Below are 20,540 nucleotides of genomic sequence, written 5' to 3'. Positions count from 1 at the left end.
ATATAATATTAGGTGATATGCTAAACACGCGATATGTGAAATGTTTTCGAATAATATATGATGGCGAATATAGAATAATAATAGCGATGTGACAGGCAATAGCGATGTGAACAGGCGGAATATGGCGAATAATAATAACGATGTTGAATAATATGCGGTAGGTATATGCTGATGCGTGCTGAGCAGAATAATAATATGTCGCGATCGCGTGCAGATATGATGTGAATAATAATAATAATGATGTAACGATTATGTGTGTGGCGATGTGGTGGAATATGTGTGATGGCGAGCAAGAATATGGTGTAATAGTGAATATTATGTGATGTGAATATAATAATGAGTGGCAACAACTAATATGCTGGTGCTGAACGGGCAGATAATATGTGTAATAGCAGTGGCGAACGGGCGAATAATAACATATTATGTTGTGTGAGCAAGGCAGGCAATATGTATGTCTTGATGTAGAACAGCAGAATAATAATAGCATGTAACATTAATAATAATATGTGTGGGCAACTTAACATGTCACGTTGTAACACGAATAATGTATATGGTAAAGACAGATAATAACAGTCTTGAACAACGAATATCTGATGTAACACTAATACCCATGTACACGCCAATATAATAACATGTAACACGCAATATAATAACGAACACAACCAATAATATGTCTTGAACAACAACCGGGCAATAATGAAGAAACGAACGAATAATAATGACGAGCAGGCGTAATAAATAACGTGTGAACGGGCAGGTAATATGTAGTGAACAGCCTAACGATCTTAACGATACACCATGGTAACGTTGGAATATATGCATTAATAATGCCATGGCAAAGATAATATGCAATAATATGTGATGTAACGAATAATAATAATGCGTTAATGTCTTGATTAACGAACAGACCAATTAATAATATGATCTTGAACAGGCAAAGATAATAGCGATGTTGAACAATAAGCAGACCAATAATAATAACGACAACGGCAGATAATAATAATAACTTGATGTAACAGAACGGGCAATAATATGTGATACTTGAACGAACGAACGAATAATAACGATGTAAACGGGCGAGCAATATGTTGAACGGGCAAACAGATATATATGCGGGTGAACGAACGAATAATAATATATGTAGACAGAACAGATAATAATATGTCTTTGAGCGAACGAAAAAGGAATAGGGCAGGTAGATAACATAGCGGAACCAACAACAATAATAATGAACAACGAATAATAACAGAACAACGATATATGTTAAACCGAACCATACAACGACCAATAATCTTGATGTAACAACAATAGCAGGCAGATAACCTTAGACAGACCATGCGAACGAATAACGAATAATGCGGATGTGAATAAATATTATAACGTGTTGAACAGATAATGATGGCAACGAATAATAATATGTGATGTGCGAATAATCTTGATGAGCAGATAATAATAATGCCGATGTGAACGAATAATATGGCGATGGCGAACGAATAATAATATGGCGATCGGCAACAGACCAACAATAATAATAGCGATGTGAACAATAATAATATCAGCGTTGGCAAAGAACAATATGTGTGATCAATAACAATAATAATAATAATTAACGATGGCCGGGCAGGCAGGCGTAATATGCTGATGGCAAAAACAACGGCCAATAATAGCGATGTGAACAGACAATAATAATAGCGATGTGAGCAGATATCTATGCGTTATGGCGAGCAGATAGTAATATGTGTGATCTTGAACGGAATAATAATATCGTGATGCAACAATAATATGCTTGATAACGGGAATACAATAGCCGTGAACTGAACAGATATGTGGAGTCGTAATAATATTAACAGTGTGAACAATATGGCGTTAACAACCAACAGACCAATAATGTGATGGCGATGGCAAAGAACAATACATAATAACGATGTAACACAATAATGTGTGATGGCGAACGGGCAGATAATAATAGCGAACAGGGCGAATAATATGAACTAATATCTTGGGGCAACGAATAGCAATCTTGAATATGCGTAAAGACGGGCCAGATAATAACGTCTTGAACGGTGTGTAGTGGCGATCTTGAGCGAATAATAATAATGATTAACGATGTAGACGGAATAATAATAATAATGATGTGATGCGGGCAAGATAATAATATGTGGTCTTACGTCGCGGGCAGACCAGCTATGTAATAGCGATGTACGATAGCGGAGCAGACAAATAATAATTAGCGATGAGCGGGCAAATAATAATGAATTAACGTCTTGAACGAATAAGTAATAATAATAGCGGTGATTAACGTGCGGGCAGAATAAATAAATAATAATAGCGATTAACGATCTTAACCAACAATAATAACGTTAGCGTCTTGAACAACAAGATATGTGATTAACGTCTTGAACAACAGATAATGATGGATCTTGAACAGACGACTGTAATAGTCAACCGGAATACAATATGATCAGCAATCTTGAACAGTAATGAATAATAATAATATGTGAGACAAGACAGACCAATAATAACTAATAATGAGACAGGAACAATGACCAACGTATGTGGACAGATAATAATATATTAATATGGACCGGAGCAGGCAGATAATAATAATAATATGCTGAACAAACGGGCAGGCAATATGTGCGGGCAGAACGATAATAATGCGATGTGGGTGGTGAATTATGCCGCAGTGTGAACAGTTGGAATAATAACGGTGTGAACAGATAATAATAGCGATCGGGCGAGCGAATAATAATATGATGAACGGGCAGACCATAATAGCGATGGCAACACAATATATCCATGTGATCTTAACAACAATATATCAACAAATATTAATAATATGCTTCATCGCAACAAAGAACAAGATATGTGTAATAATATGTGATAACAATCATGTAACACGAATATATGTGATGCAAAACAACCGAATAATAATATCTTAACACAATAATATGTAGAACAAACGGGTATGTCTTAAACAACAATATAATGCGGACAGCGAGCAGATAATAATGTGATCTTCGGGCGGAGCAGATAATAACTGATGTGTGGTGGGCGAATAACCATCTTGATTAATGTGGTGAACCGGAATATGTGATGTGCTTATACAATATAATAATAACAGTAACGAACAGATAATAATAATAACATTAACGAACGGATATCTTGGTAACAACAGATAATAATGTCTTGTTAGTTGAACGAATAATGTGTGGATAACATAATAATATTGTGATGTAAGACGAGACAAAGATAATAATAATGGCGATGAATAGAATATAATGACAACGAATATTAATGATCTTGGTCTTGTTGCAGACGGGCAGATAATAACGGTGGAATAGATAATAATATGCCGTCTTGGGCGAATAATAATCTTGAACAATAAATATCTTGTCTTGAATAACAGATATCGTGCGAACGAATGGCAGACAATACTTGATGCATCCGTTAATTAACGTCTTGAGCAGATAATAGCATGCATGCCAGTCTTGAGCAAACGAATAGCGATGCCATCGCCGTCGCAACAACAATATGCTAGTCGCGATGCGTCGCGAACGGGCAAGACGGCGATGCTGATGCGTCGCGGGCGAACGGAATATGTCGCGATGTTCCCGATGCCAATGCGGGCAGGCAGGTATATGGTGATTAACGTCTTGAGCAGGCAGGTAATATGCTGATGCGTCCGGTAACCTGTGCTGATGCCCGATGCTGTAGGCAGATCTCTCGCGATGTGGTCTGTCTGGGCTTGAATATATGTGATGTGGTCATATCGGCAAATATATGCCCGATAAATGCGTGCAGGTAATAATAATATGCAACGAATAAGCAAACGAATAATATGCTGAGGGCGAACCGGGCGATGTGCGGAACTGAGCAGATGTATATGTAACAGCGATGCCGGGCATAATAATAATAGTGGCGAGCAGGTGTATGTATTAGTAATAACGTGTGAACTTGAATATTAATAATATATGTGATGAATATGTAATATCGCGATGCTTGAGTGAATAATAATAATATGTCATATATTAACACGGCCTGTATCTTGATGTGGGTAACAATTATAACGATGTAGAACAGCGGAATAATAATATGATGTAGGCGAACGAATAATAATAATAACGATGGCGGGCGAATAATAATAGCGATGGCAACGGGCAGATAATAATGGCGATGGCAACAAAAGACGGGCAATGTTGATAGCGAGCAGGCGGAAGTAATAGCGTGCTTTAAGGAGCAGACAGGCCAATATGCTTGTGCGGAATAATAATAGCGATGGCGGGCAGGCGAATAATAGCGATGAGCAGGCAGATAATAATAATAATGCTAACAGAACAATAATAATAATAGATGTAACGAACAGATAATAATAATCTTGATCTTGAACGTTGGAATAATAATGTGATGTGAACAGATAATAATAATAGCAGTCTTGAACAACAATAATAATAATAAATTACACGCAACCTTAACAACGTTGAACGACATATGTCGCATTAACATATTATAACACATATAATAATATGAGACAACAAAGATAATAATAATAATAATAACATCTTAACCAATATGTCTTAACCAATATATGTGCGAACAAAGATATATGTATATGCGGGGGCGAACGGTGAATATCTCTTTTGAACGGGAGCGAACGAATAATAATAACAGTCATGAACGAACAATAATAATAACGTGAACGAGCAGATAATAATAATAACGTTAACGGGCAGATAATATGTGAATGTTGAACGAGATAATAATGGCGGTAACCAACAGATATTAATAACATAACAATATTATTATGGCGATTATAACATATCATCAAAGCAGACTAATATCGATGGCAGACAACGGGAAAATAATAATAATACGTGTAACGATATAACGTGTAAGAACGATAATAATATGCTTGATGTACCAATTTCGTGATCTTAACAGACAATAATGCGATGTGAGCAAACGAGATGTAATATGGTCTTGGAGCAACGGACAATAATGGCAGACAGACAATTTTGATGTAACCAATATAATGTAATCGCGGGCAAAATATGCTGGTCTTGATCTTGGCAGACCAAGCAATAATAACGATTAACATCTTAACAAACAGATAAATAGCGATGTAATGTGAACGGGCAGGCCAATAATGTTGATGCCGTGGAACGGGCGAACAGATAATAATAATACTTGAGTCTTGATGTAGAGCAGACAGGCGGAATATGTCTTGATCTTGATGTAACAACGAATAATATTGTCGCGTCTTAGACAACGGAATAATAATAATATGATCTTGATAAAAGACGATAATAATAATGTGATCTTGATCAGCAGACAGATAATAATGTGATGCGTCTTGAACAGATAATACATCTTCGTCTTGAGCAAGGCAGATAATAGTAATAACGATTACGTCTTGAACCAATATATATGTAATACATCTTAACCATAATAATAATAATAATGATCTTAGTCTTTTGAGCAAAACAGACCTATAGCGAGCGGGCAATAATATGGGAGCAAACAATATATATGCGGGCAGGAGCAGATATGCGGGCAGAGCAGATGTGTGTATATATGACGGGCAGATATGTGTGTATGCGGTGGTGGGCCAATATGTCTTACATTCTTGAACAAAAGGAATATGCGATCTTGAGCAGGCAGACTATGTATGTGATGGCAAACGGGCAGACAGATAGTATGTATGTGTATGCGGTGTGCTTGGGCGACCACTAATATGTCTTGATCTTGTCTTGAACAAACGACAATAACATGCCGTCGCGGGTGAACATGAATATGTGATGCGTCTTGGGCAAACAAAGATATCTGTCTTGATATGAACAGAACAGAATGCGATCTTGTCTTGAACGGCAGACATATGTCTTGGTCGTAATCTTAGACGTTGAATAATAATAACGTCATAATCTTAACGGAGCAGATATGTCTTGGTCTTGCGTCTTGGGACGGATAATATGCATGCAGTCGCGAACAGACAAAGATAATATGCTGATGTGATCTTGGGCAGACACGAATGTATGGTGCCCGGTCGCGGGCAGACAGACCAATAATAACGATCTTGATCTTGAGCGAACAGACAATAATAATATGCTTGATGTACGATGGGCGGGCAGATAATAATATGCTCTTGGTCGCGTCTTGGGCAGAACAGAATAATAATAACGGTGTAATCATAACGATATGTATGCTGATGTATGAACAACGAATAATATGTATATGTTGTGGGCAGACCATATATATGTATAATATGCGAGCAGAGCAGGCCATATGTATGTGAACGGGCAGAATAATATGCGGGCGACAATTAATACATATATGCAACCAACAATATGTATGTATATGTGGAGCACAGCAGGCCAATAATATGTATGTGAGCCGCGTAATATGTATGTATGCTGATGTGAAAAGACAATAACGATGTGAAACAACCATATATGTAATGCAGGCGCGAACAATAGTGTGTGGTCTTGAACGAACGGAATAATAGCGATGATGGCGAACGAACGGAATAATATATGTGGTCTTGAACAGACCATATAATAATAGCGATGTGGGCAGATAATATGTCTTGGTCTTGAACGAACAGATAATAATAATGAACAGACTAATAATAATAATATGCTGAACGGGCGAACGGAATATATAATATGGATGTGAGCTGAATAATAATGGTGGGCTAAGGAAAACCATGATGTAAATTGAATATCCAATGGCGGTGTGAACAATATGTGATGCGGGCGAAACTATAACATGTGTTCCGGATATATGCGTTGTATGATGTAACGAATAATAGCGATTGTGAACAAGATAATAATAGCGATGTAACAGACGACAGACCAATAGTAACTTAGATATATCTTGATGCAACACAATAATAATAATGTGATCTTAACACATATAACTAACGGCAAAATAATAATAACGATCTTAACGGGCAACCAATAATAACAGACAAAACGAATAATAATAATGTCGCGATTAGTCTTAGACAGATAATAATAATGATAACATATCTTGAGCAACAATATTAATAATAGCGATGCTTAATCTTGAACGAACCCAAGATTAATAATAATAACATTCTTGTCTTAGACGGGTAATAATATTGTGATCTTGGGCAACAATATAATGCCGCGATCGCGTGAACGGGCAGATATGTATGTGGATGCAATATGAGCAGATATGTATGTGTAATCTTGAACGAACTGAATAATAATGGCGATGCTTATCGTGGCGGGCGGGCAGACCAATAGCGATGTAAATGTAGCAAGGCAGATAATATGTTGATGTGATGTGAGCGGGCAGACCAATAATAGCGATGGCGATAGCGAGCAGGCGAATATTAATGCGATGTAATCTTGAACGAATAATAACATGTGTTGCAATCTTGAGCAAACGAATATCTCTCTCTCTCTGGCTCATTCAGCTCTCTCTCTCTCTCTCTAGCTCTTCACTCTCTCTCTCTCTGGCTCTTTCGCTCTCTCTCTCTCTCTGGCTCGCTCTCTCTCTCTCTCTCTGGCTCGCTCATTCGCTCTCTCTCTCTCTGGCTGCGCTCAGCTCTCTCTCTCTCTGGCTCGCCTGATCTCTCTCTCTCTGTCTCGCGCTCTCTCTCTCTGTACAAACAAACTCGCTCTCACCCTGTCTCTTTCGGCTCTCTCTCTGTCTCGCTGTCTGGCTCAAGCTCTCTGTCTGGCTTTTAGATATGTGTGTGAACGAACGGATATGTATGCTTATTAACAGATAATAATGTGTATCTAAACAATATATAATGTGGTGATGGCGGAGCAGACAGACAATGTGTGATGTAACGGGCAGATATGTGATGTAACAACAAAACAATAATGGTGCTTAACAGACGGGCAACGGAATAATATGTGAGATTAACGTCTTGAGCAGATAATATGTCTTGGTCGTGATGCAGACAGACAAATATGTCTTGAGTCTTGTGTGAACAACAGATATCTTGATGCGTGCGGAGCAGTGTATATGCTTGATACGTCTGGGCAACATTTCGCGATGCTGTCTTAGACGAGCAGACAATATCTTGATCTTGTCATATGATGACTATAATAATAACGATGCTTGATCTTGGGCAACTACCAATAATGTCTTGGTCTTCGTCTTGAACACAATAATATTAATAATCGTCTTGAACAACAGACCATGTGTGTCTTGATCTTGATCTTAACGGGCAGATAATATTCAGCGATCGCGTCTTGAGCAGGGCAGATAATAATGTTTGATCTGCAACGGGCAGACAATAATAGCGTCTTTAATCTTGAACGAGCAAAAGATATGGAGTGCGTCTTGAACAACGAATAATAATATGTATCTTGTTCTTGTCTTAACGATATGTGTAATAACGTGTAGTCTTGGGCGAACGGAATATATAATGCTGTCTAACGAATATGTGTAATATGTGACGGCAGATATCATATATTATAATAGACGCAAGAATAATAATAGTAATAATAAACGATATAATAATATGCCAATTAATAATAATAACAAACAGACAAAGATAATATAACAAACAAAATAATAATATTGCGGGTGAAGGTAGAATAATAATATGCTGGGGGCAGTATATATTATATAATTACGATGTGGTAATATATATTAACATGTAAAGGCGCAATATGTGATCTTGGGCACAACATATATATATACATTCTTGAGCCGAACGGAATTTTAACAACAAAACAATATATTACGTCTTGAACGAACAGACCAATAATAATGCGTCTTGAACGGGCAGATAATATGTCTTGATGTGAACGAACGAGATAATAATAGCGATGTGAACGGGCAGATAATAGCGATGAACAACAATATGATTAATAATATAATATGTCTGTTACACCACAACATAATAATAATATAACACGGAATATAATAGCGTTACAACGGAATAATAGTGGCAACCAACAATAATATGCGATGTAACAACGAATAATAATGAGTGTAACAACCGAATAATAATAATGATGGCGGTTGAGCAGATAATAGCGATTAGCGAACGGGCGATATTAATAATATGGTGCGCAGACGGGCAACCCAATATTTTGATAATAAGACAGACAGATAATTATGGATGTAACAGACCAATAATAAACGTGGAACGAACGGGCCAAAATAATAATAATCTAACGGGCATAATATATTGCTAATCTGAGCACATAGCAATCTTGAATAATAATAATAACAATCGTAACAATGCGAATAATAGCGATGAACGAATAATAATAATATATAGCGATGTGATGCATGTAACACGAATAAAATGTGATGTATCGTGCCGATGTGAGATATTATGTGTGTCACGATTTTCGACGATTCTTATCCGTGGCTGTTGCGATATATGCTTGGGATATTTATTTCTGCGACGATACATGCTTGATCATGTCGTGTGTCTCGTCTGTCTGTCTGTTCGTCTGCTGTCGTTCTGTCTCGTGTCTGTGTGCTGTCTGTCGCGTGCGTGCTGTCGGTCGGCGTGTCGCCGGCTGCGCGTCGTGCTGTCCGCATCTCGTGTGCTGGCACGCCTCTGTTCGCTCGCTTCTGTCTGCTGCTTCGCTCTCTATCGCTCGCGCTCGCTCGCTCGCTCTCTCTGTCTCGCGCTCTCTCTGTCTCGCGCTTTCTCTGTCTCGCGCTCTCTCTGTCTCGCGCTCTCTCTGTCTCGCGCTCTCTCTGTCTCGCGCTCTCTCTGTCTCGCGCTCTCTCTGTCTCACTCCGTCTTTCTCGTTCTTTCCCATATGTCCTTGTGTCCACTCCCTCCATCAGTCTGTGTGGCCAGGGAGTTTGGGATGGGAGGGAGATGTTTCTCTGGGTTGTGTTGCTCCTCTAATTCCTCCTGTCATCACTGCTCTCTGATGACTGTCTGGGAGGCTAGGGAGATCACCTGATGATGGGGGCACAAACCCTATCTGACTGCGCGTACGCACGCGAACACACACACACACACCATAGCTAAAAAATATCCTGAAAATAACACTTGTAAATGTCATGAAGCAAATATGGTTTCCACGTTGTCTCGGTGTGGGGGTTTTATAGGGAGAGGGAAAGAGAGAGGGGGAGAGAGAGAGAGAACAGTGTGTGCGTGCTGGGGTCGTAGGCAATGTTAATGATGTATGTGGAGTGATCAGAGCAGGGAGCTGCTATCTGATGGTGTTGCGTGAGTGACATTGCTTTCCATAAATAGTCTGCTGCGTGCATTGGAGGGGGGGGACAGGGAGAGGGGGGGCAGAGAGGGAGACAGGGAGGGAGAGACAGACAGACAGGGAGAGAGGAGGCTGAGATGGAGAGAGAGAGACGGATATGGGGAGGGAGGGAGAGGAAGTCTTGCTCCAGTGTTCTCCACTGCAGCAATTCCCTCCCTGCTCAGCGGCCAGTCAGGCAAAAGAGAGAGAAGGGAAGGAGTGTGAAACGAGAGCCTGCAACACACACACTCTGCTCCCTCCAGAGCTTCATATGTGTGCTATCAAATTCCCCCAGCAAGTGGACACTGAGGCCGGAACAATGCTGTGGATCAGTGTGTAGTAGTATAGTATGGAGCAAAGATGACACCAGTTATTCCCTTGGCATCGTTTTACACTGGTGTACTGTAGAGACACTCACAGAGGGAGAGCTCTCTGACAGACTGCCCCTCCCAGTCATGTAGTCTGTTGTTGTTGCCTATTTACAGTAAGATCTTGCTAATCATGTGTTACTTCTGTTTGTACTACTATACTTATTATCCAAGCTTAGACCTCTGTAGAGGAGTTGTGGTGTGCTCTGAAAGCTCCCAGTGAAAAATGATAAACACTTCACTGTTATGGACAAGCACTGTCTTCTGTCTACTAATGACCTTCCTCCTCTCCTCCCTCCTTCATGTGCCTGCTATCTCTCTCTTTTGCTTTCTCACTCTCGCTCTCTCTCGCTTTCTCTCGCTTTCTCTCTCACACACAAACTCCTGTCTCTGCCCCCTCTTTCTTCTGCTAACCTCTCCTTTTTGCAGGATTCAGCCACCTTCCTCTATTTATTTCAACATTCCTCAATCTTCCACATCCTGCTTCTCTCTCTCTCTCTCTCTCTCTCTCTCTCTCTCTCTCTCGCTCTCTCTCTCTCTTTCTCTCTTTCTCTCTTTCTCTCTTTCTCTCTTTCTCTCTTCTCTCTCCTCTCATGTCTGACTGTCTCTTTCTGTTAGGGAAGGAAGTACATGAAAAAGTATTCAAAAGTAGTGCATAAATCAGAGCGTTTCAGAAGGTGCTTGCTAGGGTGTACAGTATGATTGTGCATAGCAGTGTATGTGTGTGTACAGTACTGTGTACAGTATGATTGTGCATGGCAGTGTGTATGTGTGTGTACAGTACTGCATACAGTATGATTGTGCATAGCAGTGTGTATGTGTGTGTACAGTAGTAGCAGGCAGTGTGTGTGTGTGTACAGTAGTAGAAGGCTGTGTGTGTGTGTGTGTGTGTGTGTGTGTGTGTGTGTGTGTACAGTAGTAGCAGGCAGTCTGTGTGTGTACAGTAGTAGCAGGCAGTGTGTGTGTGTGTACAGTAGTAGCAGGCAGTGTGTGTGTGTACAGTAGTAGCAGGCAGTGTGTACAGTAGTAGCAGGCAGTGTGTGTGTGTGTGTGTGTGTGTGACAGTAGTAGCAGGCAGTGTGTGTGTGTGTGTACAGTAGTAGCAGGCAGTGTGTGTGTGTGTGTGTGTACAGTAGTAGCAGGCTAGTGTGTGTGTGTGTGTGTGTGTGTACAGTAGTAGCAGGCTGTGTGTGTGTGTGTGTGTGTGTACAGTAGTAGCAGGCAGTGTGTGTGTGTGTGTACAGTAGTAGCAGGCAGTGTGTGTGTGTGTGTACAGTAGTAGCAGGCAGTGTGTGTGTGTGTGTGTACAGTAGTAGCAGGCAGTGTGTGTGTGTGTGTACAGTAGTAGCAGGCTGTGTGTGTGTGTGTGTGTGTGTGTGTGTGTACAGTAGTAGCAGGCAGTGTGTGTGTGTACAGTAGTAGCAGGCAGTGTGTATGTGTGTGTACAGTAGTAGCAGGCAGTGTGTGTGTGTGTGTGTGTGTGTGTGTGTGTGTGTGTGTGTGTGTGTGTGTGTGTGTGTGTGTGTGTGTGTGTGTGTGTGTGTGTGTGTGTGTGTGTGTGTGTGTGTGTGTGTGTGTGTGTGTGTGTACAGTAGTAGCAGGCAGTGTGTTTTCTAGCATCCGTCCCAGATGCAGAGGAGAGGGGTAATTAACATAGGTGACCCCAGCACTGCCGTGGTAGCAGCAGCCCAGAGAGCGAAGACTGGGCTGGGGGTAGAGGGGGGGCCCCCGCAGCTTCAAGACTCCCCTAATCTGTACCTTGCAGGCCAGGACTCAGATCAGGCTCCTGCAGGAGAGGAGAGAGAGAGAAGTGTGGAAGGAGGACCACAAAGCTTGCATGTTGGCGTCTGGCCCAGATCTGCGATTCTCCCTGGTATAGCAGGGGTCAGCCCGCTTAATAATCCTCACGCCAAAACTCCACTGCAGCAGCCCCTCTGGGAAGGGCAGGCCCAACTCACACTAGGAGAGGACAAGGAGAAACTGCCGGCACGCACAAACAGCATGTTGGCCCAGTGGGGATGGAAGAAAACAATGTCAATCCATTGGTATTACAAACACTGAAGGAGTAAACGGTGGTGATAAATGGAGCAGGGATGGTTTGTAATCTATATGTACTGTTACAGGAATATCTCTCCATAGTCGTTACTGTCATTGAAGTTGGATCACAATTGAACGTATTGTAGGTCTGTAGCCCGGGTGTAAACTCTAAATCAAGACTGTGTCTGAGTCGAGGTACCGATAGGTAGACTTGTCGAGCTTAGGGATAGTAGCTACTCTCTTGTTGAGAATCAGGTGCTGAACTCTGAGTTGGACTACCCATTGTGCTTGGAGATGGCTTGGTCTCTATGGTAGGTTAGACTGGATCCAAGAGGTAAAAGTTTGAAAATGCTTAGTAGAAGAAGAAGTGATGAGTGAATGGGACCACTGGAGAAGGAATGTTGGCATTCCTGGGCCAACCCTTTCTCTCTCTCTCCACTACCAACCACTCTGTTGTTCACTCTATCAACTGTCTGTCTGTAGCCTGGTCTGGAAGTAGCATATCGACTGACATTCCTGACCGCTGAGGCAGGAGTCATAGATACACGGCAGTGACTCACAGAAACATGCTAAACGGCTGTCAGCGCACTGTTCTCCAGTCTCTCCCCACCGAGCTGACATGTTGCCATGCCATGAGCCTGTAGAGCTGCTGCCTCTGCCCGCTGGAATGTAAGAAAGGAATGACAATGAGTGTGCATTGTGCTGTTGTTCATCCAGGCTTTGTTTGTTGTGTTTCAGTTTGGCTTTGTGCTCTGCCTACCTCTCTCAGTAGTTCCACACTGCCCTCTTGTGGTGGTGGGTGGTACTGTATATACGGTACATACATACACATGACTGGCTCAGTATAGCCATCCGTTCTGTGTTCAGTGTTACTACCCCTTCAGGGATAGCAGCAGCAGAGGTGTTGTGTTCTTCCTAATGCAGATCTGAGGAGGGGGAGTCTGGGAGTACGTCGGGGGGGTTTTGTTGATGGTTTTGTGGTACGCTGCCAAGCTGTTATCTCCTTAGCTGGGTTGAAAATGATTGTATTAATTGCTTCATTTACCCCCCCCCCCCCCCCCTCCCCCTCTCTCTCTCACACATACGCTCTTACAAACACAGACACTCGCACAGACACCCACACACAGTCCGGCCTCGTTGTTTTTCAGACGTGGATTGGCCTAGTATCTTTTTCTCTCTGCAGGCACACATCGAAGGGACCGCAAACCTCATGAATGCCATATGCTTCCCCATTCAGTCCTAATAGCATGGAGACTGAGGGAGGCCAGAGTAGCGAGTGGAGCTCCATTATAAGGTATTATAGAGGGCCAGATAGAGAGAGGAGGAGCAGGGGCCTGCAGGTTACAGCAGCTGGGCTAGTGTTGCCTGGCTCTGGGGGTGGCTTGTTAGACACACTGCTACGACAGACTCCCCAACAATAATAACTCTGGGGTCTGACGGAAGGACGGCGCTTCCACTGCAGCGCTAGCCCTCCATGCTAACCTGCTGAGGCCAGCTAGCGCAGCTGGTGTTAACCACAACCCAACACGCTGCTCAGGACCCACCTCAGTCATTTCTAGAACACTTCCAGTATGTCAGAGCTACCACTCTATAGATGCAGCCACATTTGTTACCATTTAAAAATGGAATATTTGTCTCCAGTCAATATTGGTAAGAATTGGGAATGAAAGCACAAGGCCACTATGGTAAGTGGGTTTTATATACAAAACACATACTTGTGAAGACTTCATGTGAAACACTCTGTTGGGCAACAATTAATGTGGATTCAATACACCACGCTGCAAACACTTCATCTCAAGAGCTCCTCATAGATCCACAGCTATGTGCCTTTATCAACATGGCTCTCACATGGAGAAGCCTGTACGTGAGGTGGCTGAGGAGGACAATGGCTGACTGCCTACCCCATTTACCCTGTACACCTCTCAACCACCCAGGTTTGACTTGCTGCTTGACTTCTCGGGCTGAAGCATTTCTGTACTGCATCTGTAATGAATCTTTTATAAAATAATAGTTGAATGCATTAGAGTCGAGGTTTTTATCCCTTTGTTTATTCTGCTCGAGCAGTGCCCACGGGTTTTCACTGCTCTCCTCTGTCAGCTCACCACCGTCTCCCCGGTGCCAGAGCTTCTCATGGTGGGTGAGAATGAGAAGATGCTGCTGGTATCTGTGCAGCTGCTGCTGCTCGGTCTGTTGGAACTGAAGAGAGCTTGTTTGATTTACCGAGAATGAGGTTTCATCAGACAGGTTGGATCTTCCTAGTGAGATGACGTTGAATAGTAGAATTGTCTCCTGGCCAGGTGCAAAGAACTGCAAACGATCAGTGTCTCTCTGCTGCCGTGGAAAGACGTTCAGGTGAAATGGGGACGTATGTGTGTGTGTGGAAGGGCTTGGTACTCATCCAGGTGTGTGTCTGGTATTGCTGATTTGAAAGGGCAGGATTACCAGTCTGCAACATTACCTGAAGGCTTCAAGGGTAGTGTGTGTGTGTGTGTGTGTGTGTGTGTGTGTGTGTGTGTGTGTGTGTGTGTGTGTGTGTGTGTGTGTGTGTGTGTGTGTGTGTGTGTGTGTGTGTGTGTGTGTGTGTGTGTGTGTGTGTGTGTGTGTGTGTGTGTGTGTGTGTGAGAGAGAGAGTGTTGCATGGTTACCTGAGTGCTTCAGGTCTCATGGAGGTTCACAGACTGGTTGATAACACGCGGCTGTGAACGTGTGTGGTCTCCTCTCTGTACACTGTATGACTCTGGCTTTACATATGGCTTGTTAAAGTTGGAACAGTTCCTGGTTTGAAGGTGGTTGCTTAGCGGATTATCTGAGGTTAGTTATCGGTTGTTCCATATCTCATATGTTTACATAGTTCCTGTATATGATCAGCTCTTTTGTCATCTTTTTTTTACACAGAGAGATGTTCTGTTGGTTAGAAATTAAGTTTAAGAGATTCATTGTGTTAATTATATTTCATTGGACATATTATTCAACACAAAGATGTATGATGCATTTAAATAACTATATTGGAGATCCATACATTCATATGTGTTGTGGTAGGGATCTACGGTACAGACGTTATGAACAGTTAGCCATAGTGGTGTATTGTACTGCTGCTTCTGTCCTGTGCTGCTGTTATTGTGTGGTAGACGGAGCAGCTACAGCCAGTTTCAGTCCATGGTCCTCCAAGCATCACTGTATCACTCACCTCCCTCCCTCTTCTCTCTTAAAGGGACCTCCCGGCTCCCAGCCGTCACCCCACGCACAGCCACCCCCACACAACCCCAACAACCCCATGATGGGACCTCACGGCCAGGTAAGACACACTCACACATACCCTGGTCTCTCACACACACTCTGCCCCCTCTCTCTCGCCTTTTGCTGCACGGGCAGGGACACACTTTTTTTTCGTGCCACGTCGATACAGATGCGCCCGGAAGGGATTTTCTTAGCAGGTTAGAAGAGCATTTTCGCTAACCCTAACCCCTTTCCTAACCTAATTCTCCTAACCTGCCACATTCTCCCTACCTGCTGCATAATTTCTCCTAACCTGCTATGAAAAAGTAACTTGTGGCGTGAAAAGAGTGTTTCTCACACAGGCAGGCAGTCCCTCTTCCACTTTCTCACTCAATCACTATCTCCCTCTGCCTATCCACTCACACTGAGGCCTCTGTTCTCTTCCTCCCTCTCTTCCTCTTCTACACCCACTCACTCCTTATCTGTCTCTCTCTCTTCGTCTCACTCACTCACTCACTCACTCACTCACTCACTCACTCACTCACTCACTCACTCACTCACTCACTCACTCACTCACTCACTCACCCACACCCCCTCTCCCCCTACTCCCACTCCTAACCTGGCTCCCACCCCCCACAACATATGTCTATACAAACTGCCCTGCTACCTAGTTGTGGACAGACAGACAGACAGACAGTGGCCATGACGCTGTAGATAGGATAAATAATTCAGTTGTGTTGGCCCAGCTGTAGGAAGGAGAGGAGGGGAGGAGCAGGCCGACTCTCTCCTCTTCCTAAGCCCAGCACTCACTATCCCATCTCCCATCAATATCCCATTAATATTGCAGCAGTGCCTGACGCTGTGGAGCGCTCGTACACAAACTCACCACAACTTGGCTAAGACAAAGGCAGAGGGGGAGAGATGGAGATTGGGGGAGAGAGACAGGAAGGGACCTAAGGGGAGAGAGAGGGGGTGGAGGGGAAACGGCAGTTTTTCCCTTCAGGGCCTGGTCATTATATAAGCTGTCCTCCAGCTGGCCTCGTTTCCCCTCGCCCAACTAGTAGCTTGCGTTTAATTGGCTCTGAAAGCCTGTTTCTTTGTTGTCATGGTGTCATGTTTCGCCTGCCTGTACGCATTTCTGATAGCGTGATAATGTGTTTGTAATGATTTACTGTCAATCACACTGGTTAGTTGCACTCTTGATGATTATATTATATTTAAGTTTGTTGTCCCTTGATGGATTAAATTATTTTCTGAATTTCTTTGCTTCGTTAGATACGTCGAGCTATTTTCTGTGGTTGCATCACACTGTAGAAATGTTTCTTGTAGCTCTCTGTGGTACGATGGTCAGTACAGTGTGTGGATGCATATTGAAAAACAGATTCACTACCCTCCCAGCCACATCCACCACCCATCTGTACCCTCATCCGCTACTGTTCCCTCATTCCACATGCTGCGTCACCCACAACCATGTGCACCCTCGGCTATATATCTGTCTCTCGGTCTCTGTATGTTCTATTTGTTTTCAGCATCCGAGGACTGGTCTTCAGAACCCTGACACAACCTTTGCCATGTGTAGAATGACAACAAAGCACCTTCAAACTTGGAGCTTTTTCTCCAGCACAATGGCTCCCCCTGCTGACAGCTGCAAGTAACACAGTAGCATGATGGATAGGACTAATGTTAACATCTGTCCTCCTCCCCACAGCCTTTCATGTCCCCACGGTACCCAGGTGGACCTCGTCCCTCACTTCGCATGCCAAATCAGGTAAGGTATCCATCTCTGAGGTGTACATTTTTAGGGAGTTGAATGCTCTGTGCTAATGTTTCTCTCTCTCTCCCTTCAGCCATCTGTGGGAGTTCCAGGGTCACAACCACTCCTGCCAAACAGTCTGGATCCCACTAGACCACAGGGTATAACTTAAGGATATGTGCTTGTAAAATGTATTTGGTCTGAAATTGTCCCATGCTGACAACTTTCTCTCAATTGTTCCTCCTCCAGGACATCCAAACATGGGCGGCCCGATGCGGATGAACCCCCCTAGAGGGATGGGCGGCATGGGCCCACAGGTACAGCCAGGCACCATCCCTCTCCCCTAAAGTCTGCTGCTCCACCCCTCTGTCCATGAACCCCATGTCCCTTTACAGCACAACACACTGAACACACAAGGTTTTATTCATCTCTACTTTATTCCATAAATTTAGTCTCAACCTTTTTCTATCGGTCTCAAAGCAAGCCTGACATAATACCTCTCAAGTACCACTCTCTCCTCTTTGAGTTTTTAATTCCGCTGTCTAGTTTCCAATCACCAAGTCAGTCAGTTTGAGCATCGTGGCCCTCTGTGCCCTGCTGCCCTTCTCCCCGCCTCCCTTACTGTGTGACTTTGGCAGTCAACAATTCAGCAGCTGGTGCGGCATCTGCTCGACAAGTGTAATCGTCTGCTGAACAAAACTCTACCTCTGAGTGGAGCTGCTCTGTGTCCTGCCCCACGCTGCCGTCCTGCCAAGCCCCCACTGTGCAGCCATCACATCACAACTTAGACACACACAAGTCCGCCCCTGTTATCGTTATACACATACATTACTAATCAGGATCGAGTCATTAAAATCTCAGCACCTGGCTCAAACAGAACAAATGAGAGTGTGATCCCTGGCATGTATTCTCCTCGGTGGTATGAAAGGTTGACGCGGTGTGTTCCTCTCCCTGTGTAGAACTATGGTGGTGGAATGAGGCCTCCTCCCAACTCGATGGGGCCAGGAATGCCAGGGATGAACATGTGAGTACAGTCATTCTCCAAAGGCATTTCATCACCTCCATCTACTTCCCATAATGTTTTATTTTGTCCAAATATCTGAATTACTAATACAATTTCTATTAATAGCACTGATGGGACGTAAGAATATTTGACAAGCAACAATTTGAGGGAATACAAGCTCTAATTTGTTCTGCAGTGAGCCTCTCTCACACAACCTCTTCTCCTCCCCTCTGTCTGTCTCAGGGGTCCTGGAGGTCGAGGTTGGCCCAATCCCAACGCAAACTCAGTAAGTCCTGCCCACTCCCCTTCTCAATCACTCTAATGCCTCATTGGTTTTAGAGCCATTTCTTTGTTGTGAAAGTCACACGTTTACTGATTGTGTCCCCTTTCTGTTCTCTCTCTCTAGATAGCCTATTCCTCCTCATCTCCTGGAAACTATGTGGTAAGTCTCAAGCCTAAACAATGACTAGTATTGTTGGCCATAGCTGACATCTGATTGCTACTTTATATGTCCAGATGTTTTGGGAATATCATTCCTCTAAATCCCTCTCTCCTCTCGTCTTTATCCCAGGGTCCTCCAGGGGGCGGAGGCCCACCAGGAACTCCCATCATGCCTAGCCCAGGAGGTTCGTCCTACTTATTTGTCTCCATGTGCCTCCTCACTCATCCCACTCTAATTAAACTCCCAGTGCTCATTTACTTTGTGGGCGCAGCCACACTGACATATTGAGTGATATTGTATGTTAAACAACCGTAGCTATTTATGTGTGGTCTATACTGGACCTGTGTAAATTAGCAGAGTATTGAGCTGTGCTCATCTGACTGTGATCAGTCTGATGTTCCTGTTGAGGACAGCACAGACAGAATAAACTGCTCTGGTCTACCATCCTGTGGATGTGCCGTTTTTGTTCGGGTTTGGAGCGGTTTCTTTTTGTGTCCACTATTTATTATTTATATACATACTTCTATTGTGATGCGTTGCCTGGGCAACCTGTGCACAGTGCTCCTTACACGTAGAGCTGGAACACAGTTTTCCACTGCAGTCGCCAAGGCCCCCCCCCGCGCTCCGCCACACCCTCCGTCACGACTGCACAACCTGCTGCACAACCTACACCCAGGGCCACAAACAGGCATCAAACCCCACACTATCTTTCTTTTTCTCCCTTTCTCTTGCTCTCTCGCTTGCTCCCCTTCTCGCTTCCCTTCTCGCTCCCTCTTTTTCCCTCTCTCTTTCACTCGTTCTCTCTTATCTATCCCTTAATTTGTTATATACATGTATCTCCTACTCTCACCACACTGCAATGTCAGCTCAAGGTCACCTCTATCCTCATATTCTATTCAGGATGGAGACACAAGGAGAGCAGTATGATGTGCTGGTCCTGTTTACTTCCCACTGGCTCTGTAGTCATCAGGATTTAACCCCAAGTTCATGGAAACATGAGATATGAAAAGTGTGAGACATTAGGCTTTCCCAATCCATGTGGCTAGATGAATTATAACCTGCATGTGTCTGTATGGAGCATTGTCATGTTTGGTGGTTTTGTAGAGTTCAATCTCAAAGCTGTCCATGCATGTGGCTGAAGGAAATACAGAACAACACTGTGTAGTTGTGTTCAGAGTTACTGTAGCCTGGACTAACTGTTTCCTTCTCACCAGACTCCACAAATTCCAGTGAAAACATCTACACAATGATGAATCCTATTGGCCCTGGTGGTAACAGACCTAATGTAAGCGAGCTCTTTGTTTTTCATGGGTTTCCTGTTTTCAAATCGGTAGAGGTGATCATTATATAATTGAATATGATAATGACAAAGATCAGTAAGTTGTAACTTTTTTACAGTTCCCGATGGGGCCGGGCCCTGATGGCCCGATGGGTGGAATGGGAAGCATGGAGCCACACCATATGAACGGATCGCTAGGTGAGTTTTAACAGCAGCGATCAGCTGATCAAT

General features: G+C 43.3%; 1 protein-coding gene across 3 annotated transcripts in view; it reads left to right on the top strand.

Moving 5' to 3' along the window:
* The window catches only part of LOC106613785 (single stranded DNA binding protein 4), a 124,013-nt gene that overhangs the window by 98,932 nt on the left and 4,541 nt on the right, over positions 1-20,540 (top strand). For all 3 annotated transcript variants that reach the window (XM_045687512.1, XM_045687513.1, XM_014216397.2), the window contains 10 exons: positions 15,828-15,911; positions 17,541-17,600; positions 17,680-17,746; positions 17,835-17,902; positions 18,545-18,609; positions 18,832-18,874; positions 18,995-19,030; positions 19,160-19,214; positions 20,245-20,315; positions 20,429-20,507. In XM_045687512.1, coding sequence (XP_045543468.1) covers positions 15,828-15,911; positions 17,541-17,600; positions 17,680-17,746; positions 17,835-17,902; positions 18,545-18,609; positions 18,832-18,874; positions 18,995-19,030; positions 19,160-19,214; positions 20,245-20,315; positions 20,429-20,507 — 628 coding nt within the window. The remainder of the gene's footprint in view (positions 1-15,827; positions 15,912-17,540; positions 17,601-17,679; positions 17,747-17,834; positions 17,903-18,544; positions 18,610-18,831; positions 18,875-18,994; positions 19,031-19,159; positions 19,215-20,244; positions 20,316-20,428; positions 20,508-20,540) is intronic.

This window comes from Salmo salar, chromosome ssa10 (assembly GCF_905237065.1).
Source record: "Salmo salar chromosome ssa10, Ssal_v3.1, whole genome shotgun sequence".
Lineage (NCBI taxonomy): Eukaryota > Metazoa > Chordata > Actinopteri > Salmoniformes > Salmonidae > Salmo > Salmo salar.
The sequence above is the reverse complement of the archived record's forward strand: the minus strand, read 5'-3'. Positions and strand labels throughout refer to the sequence as shown.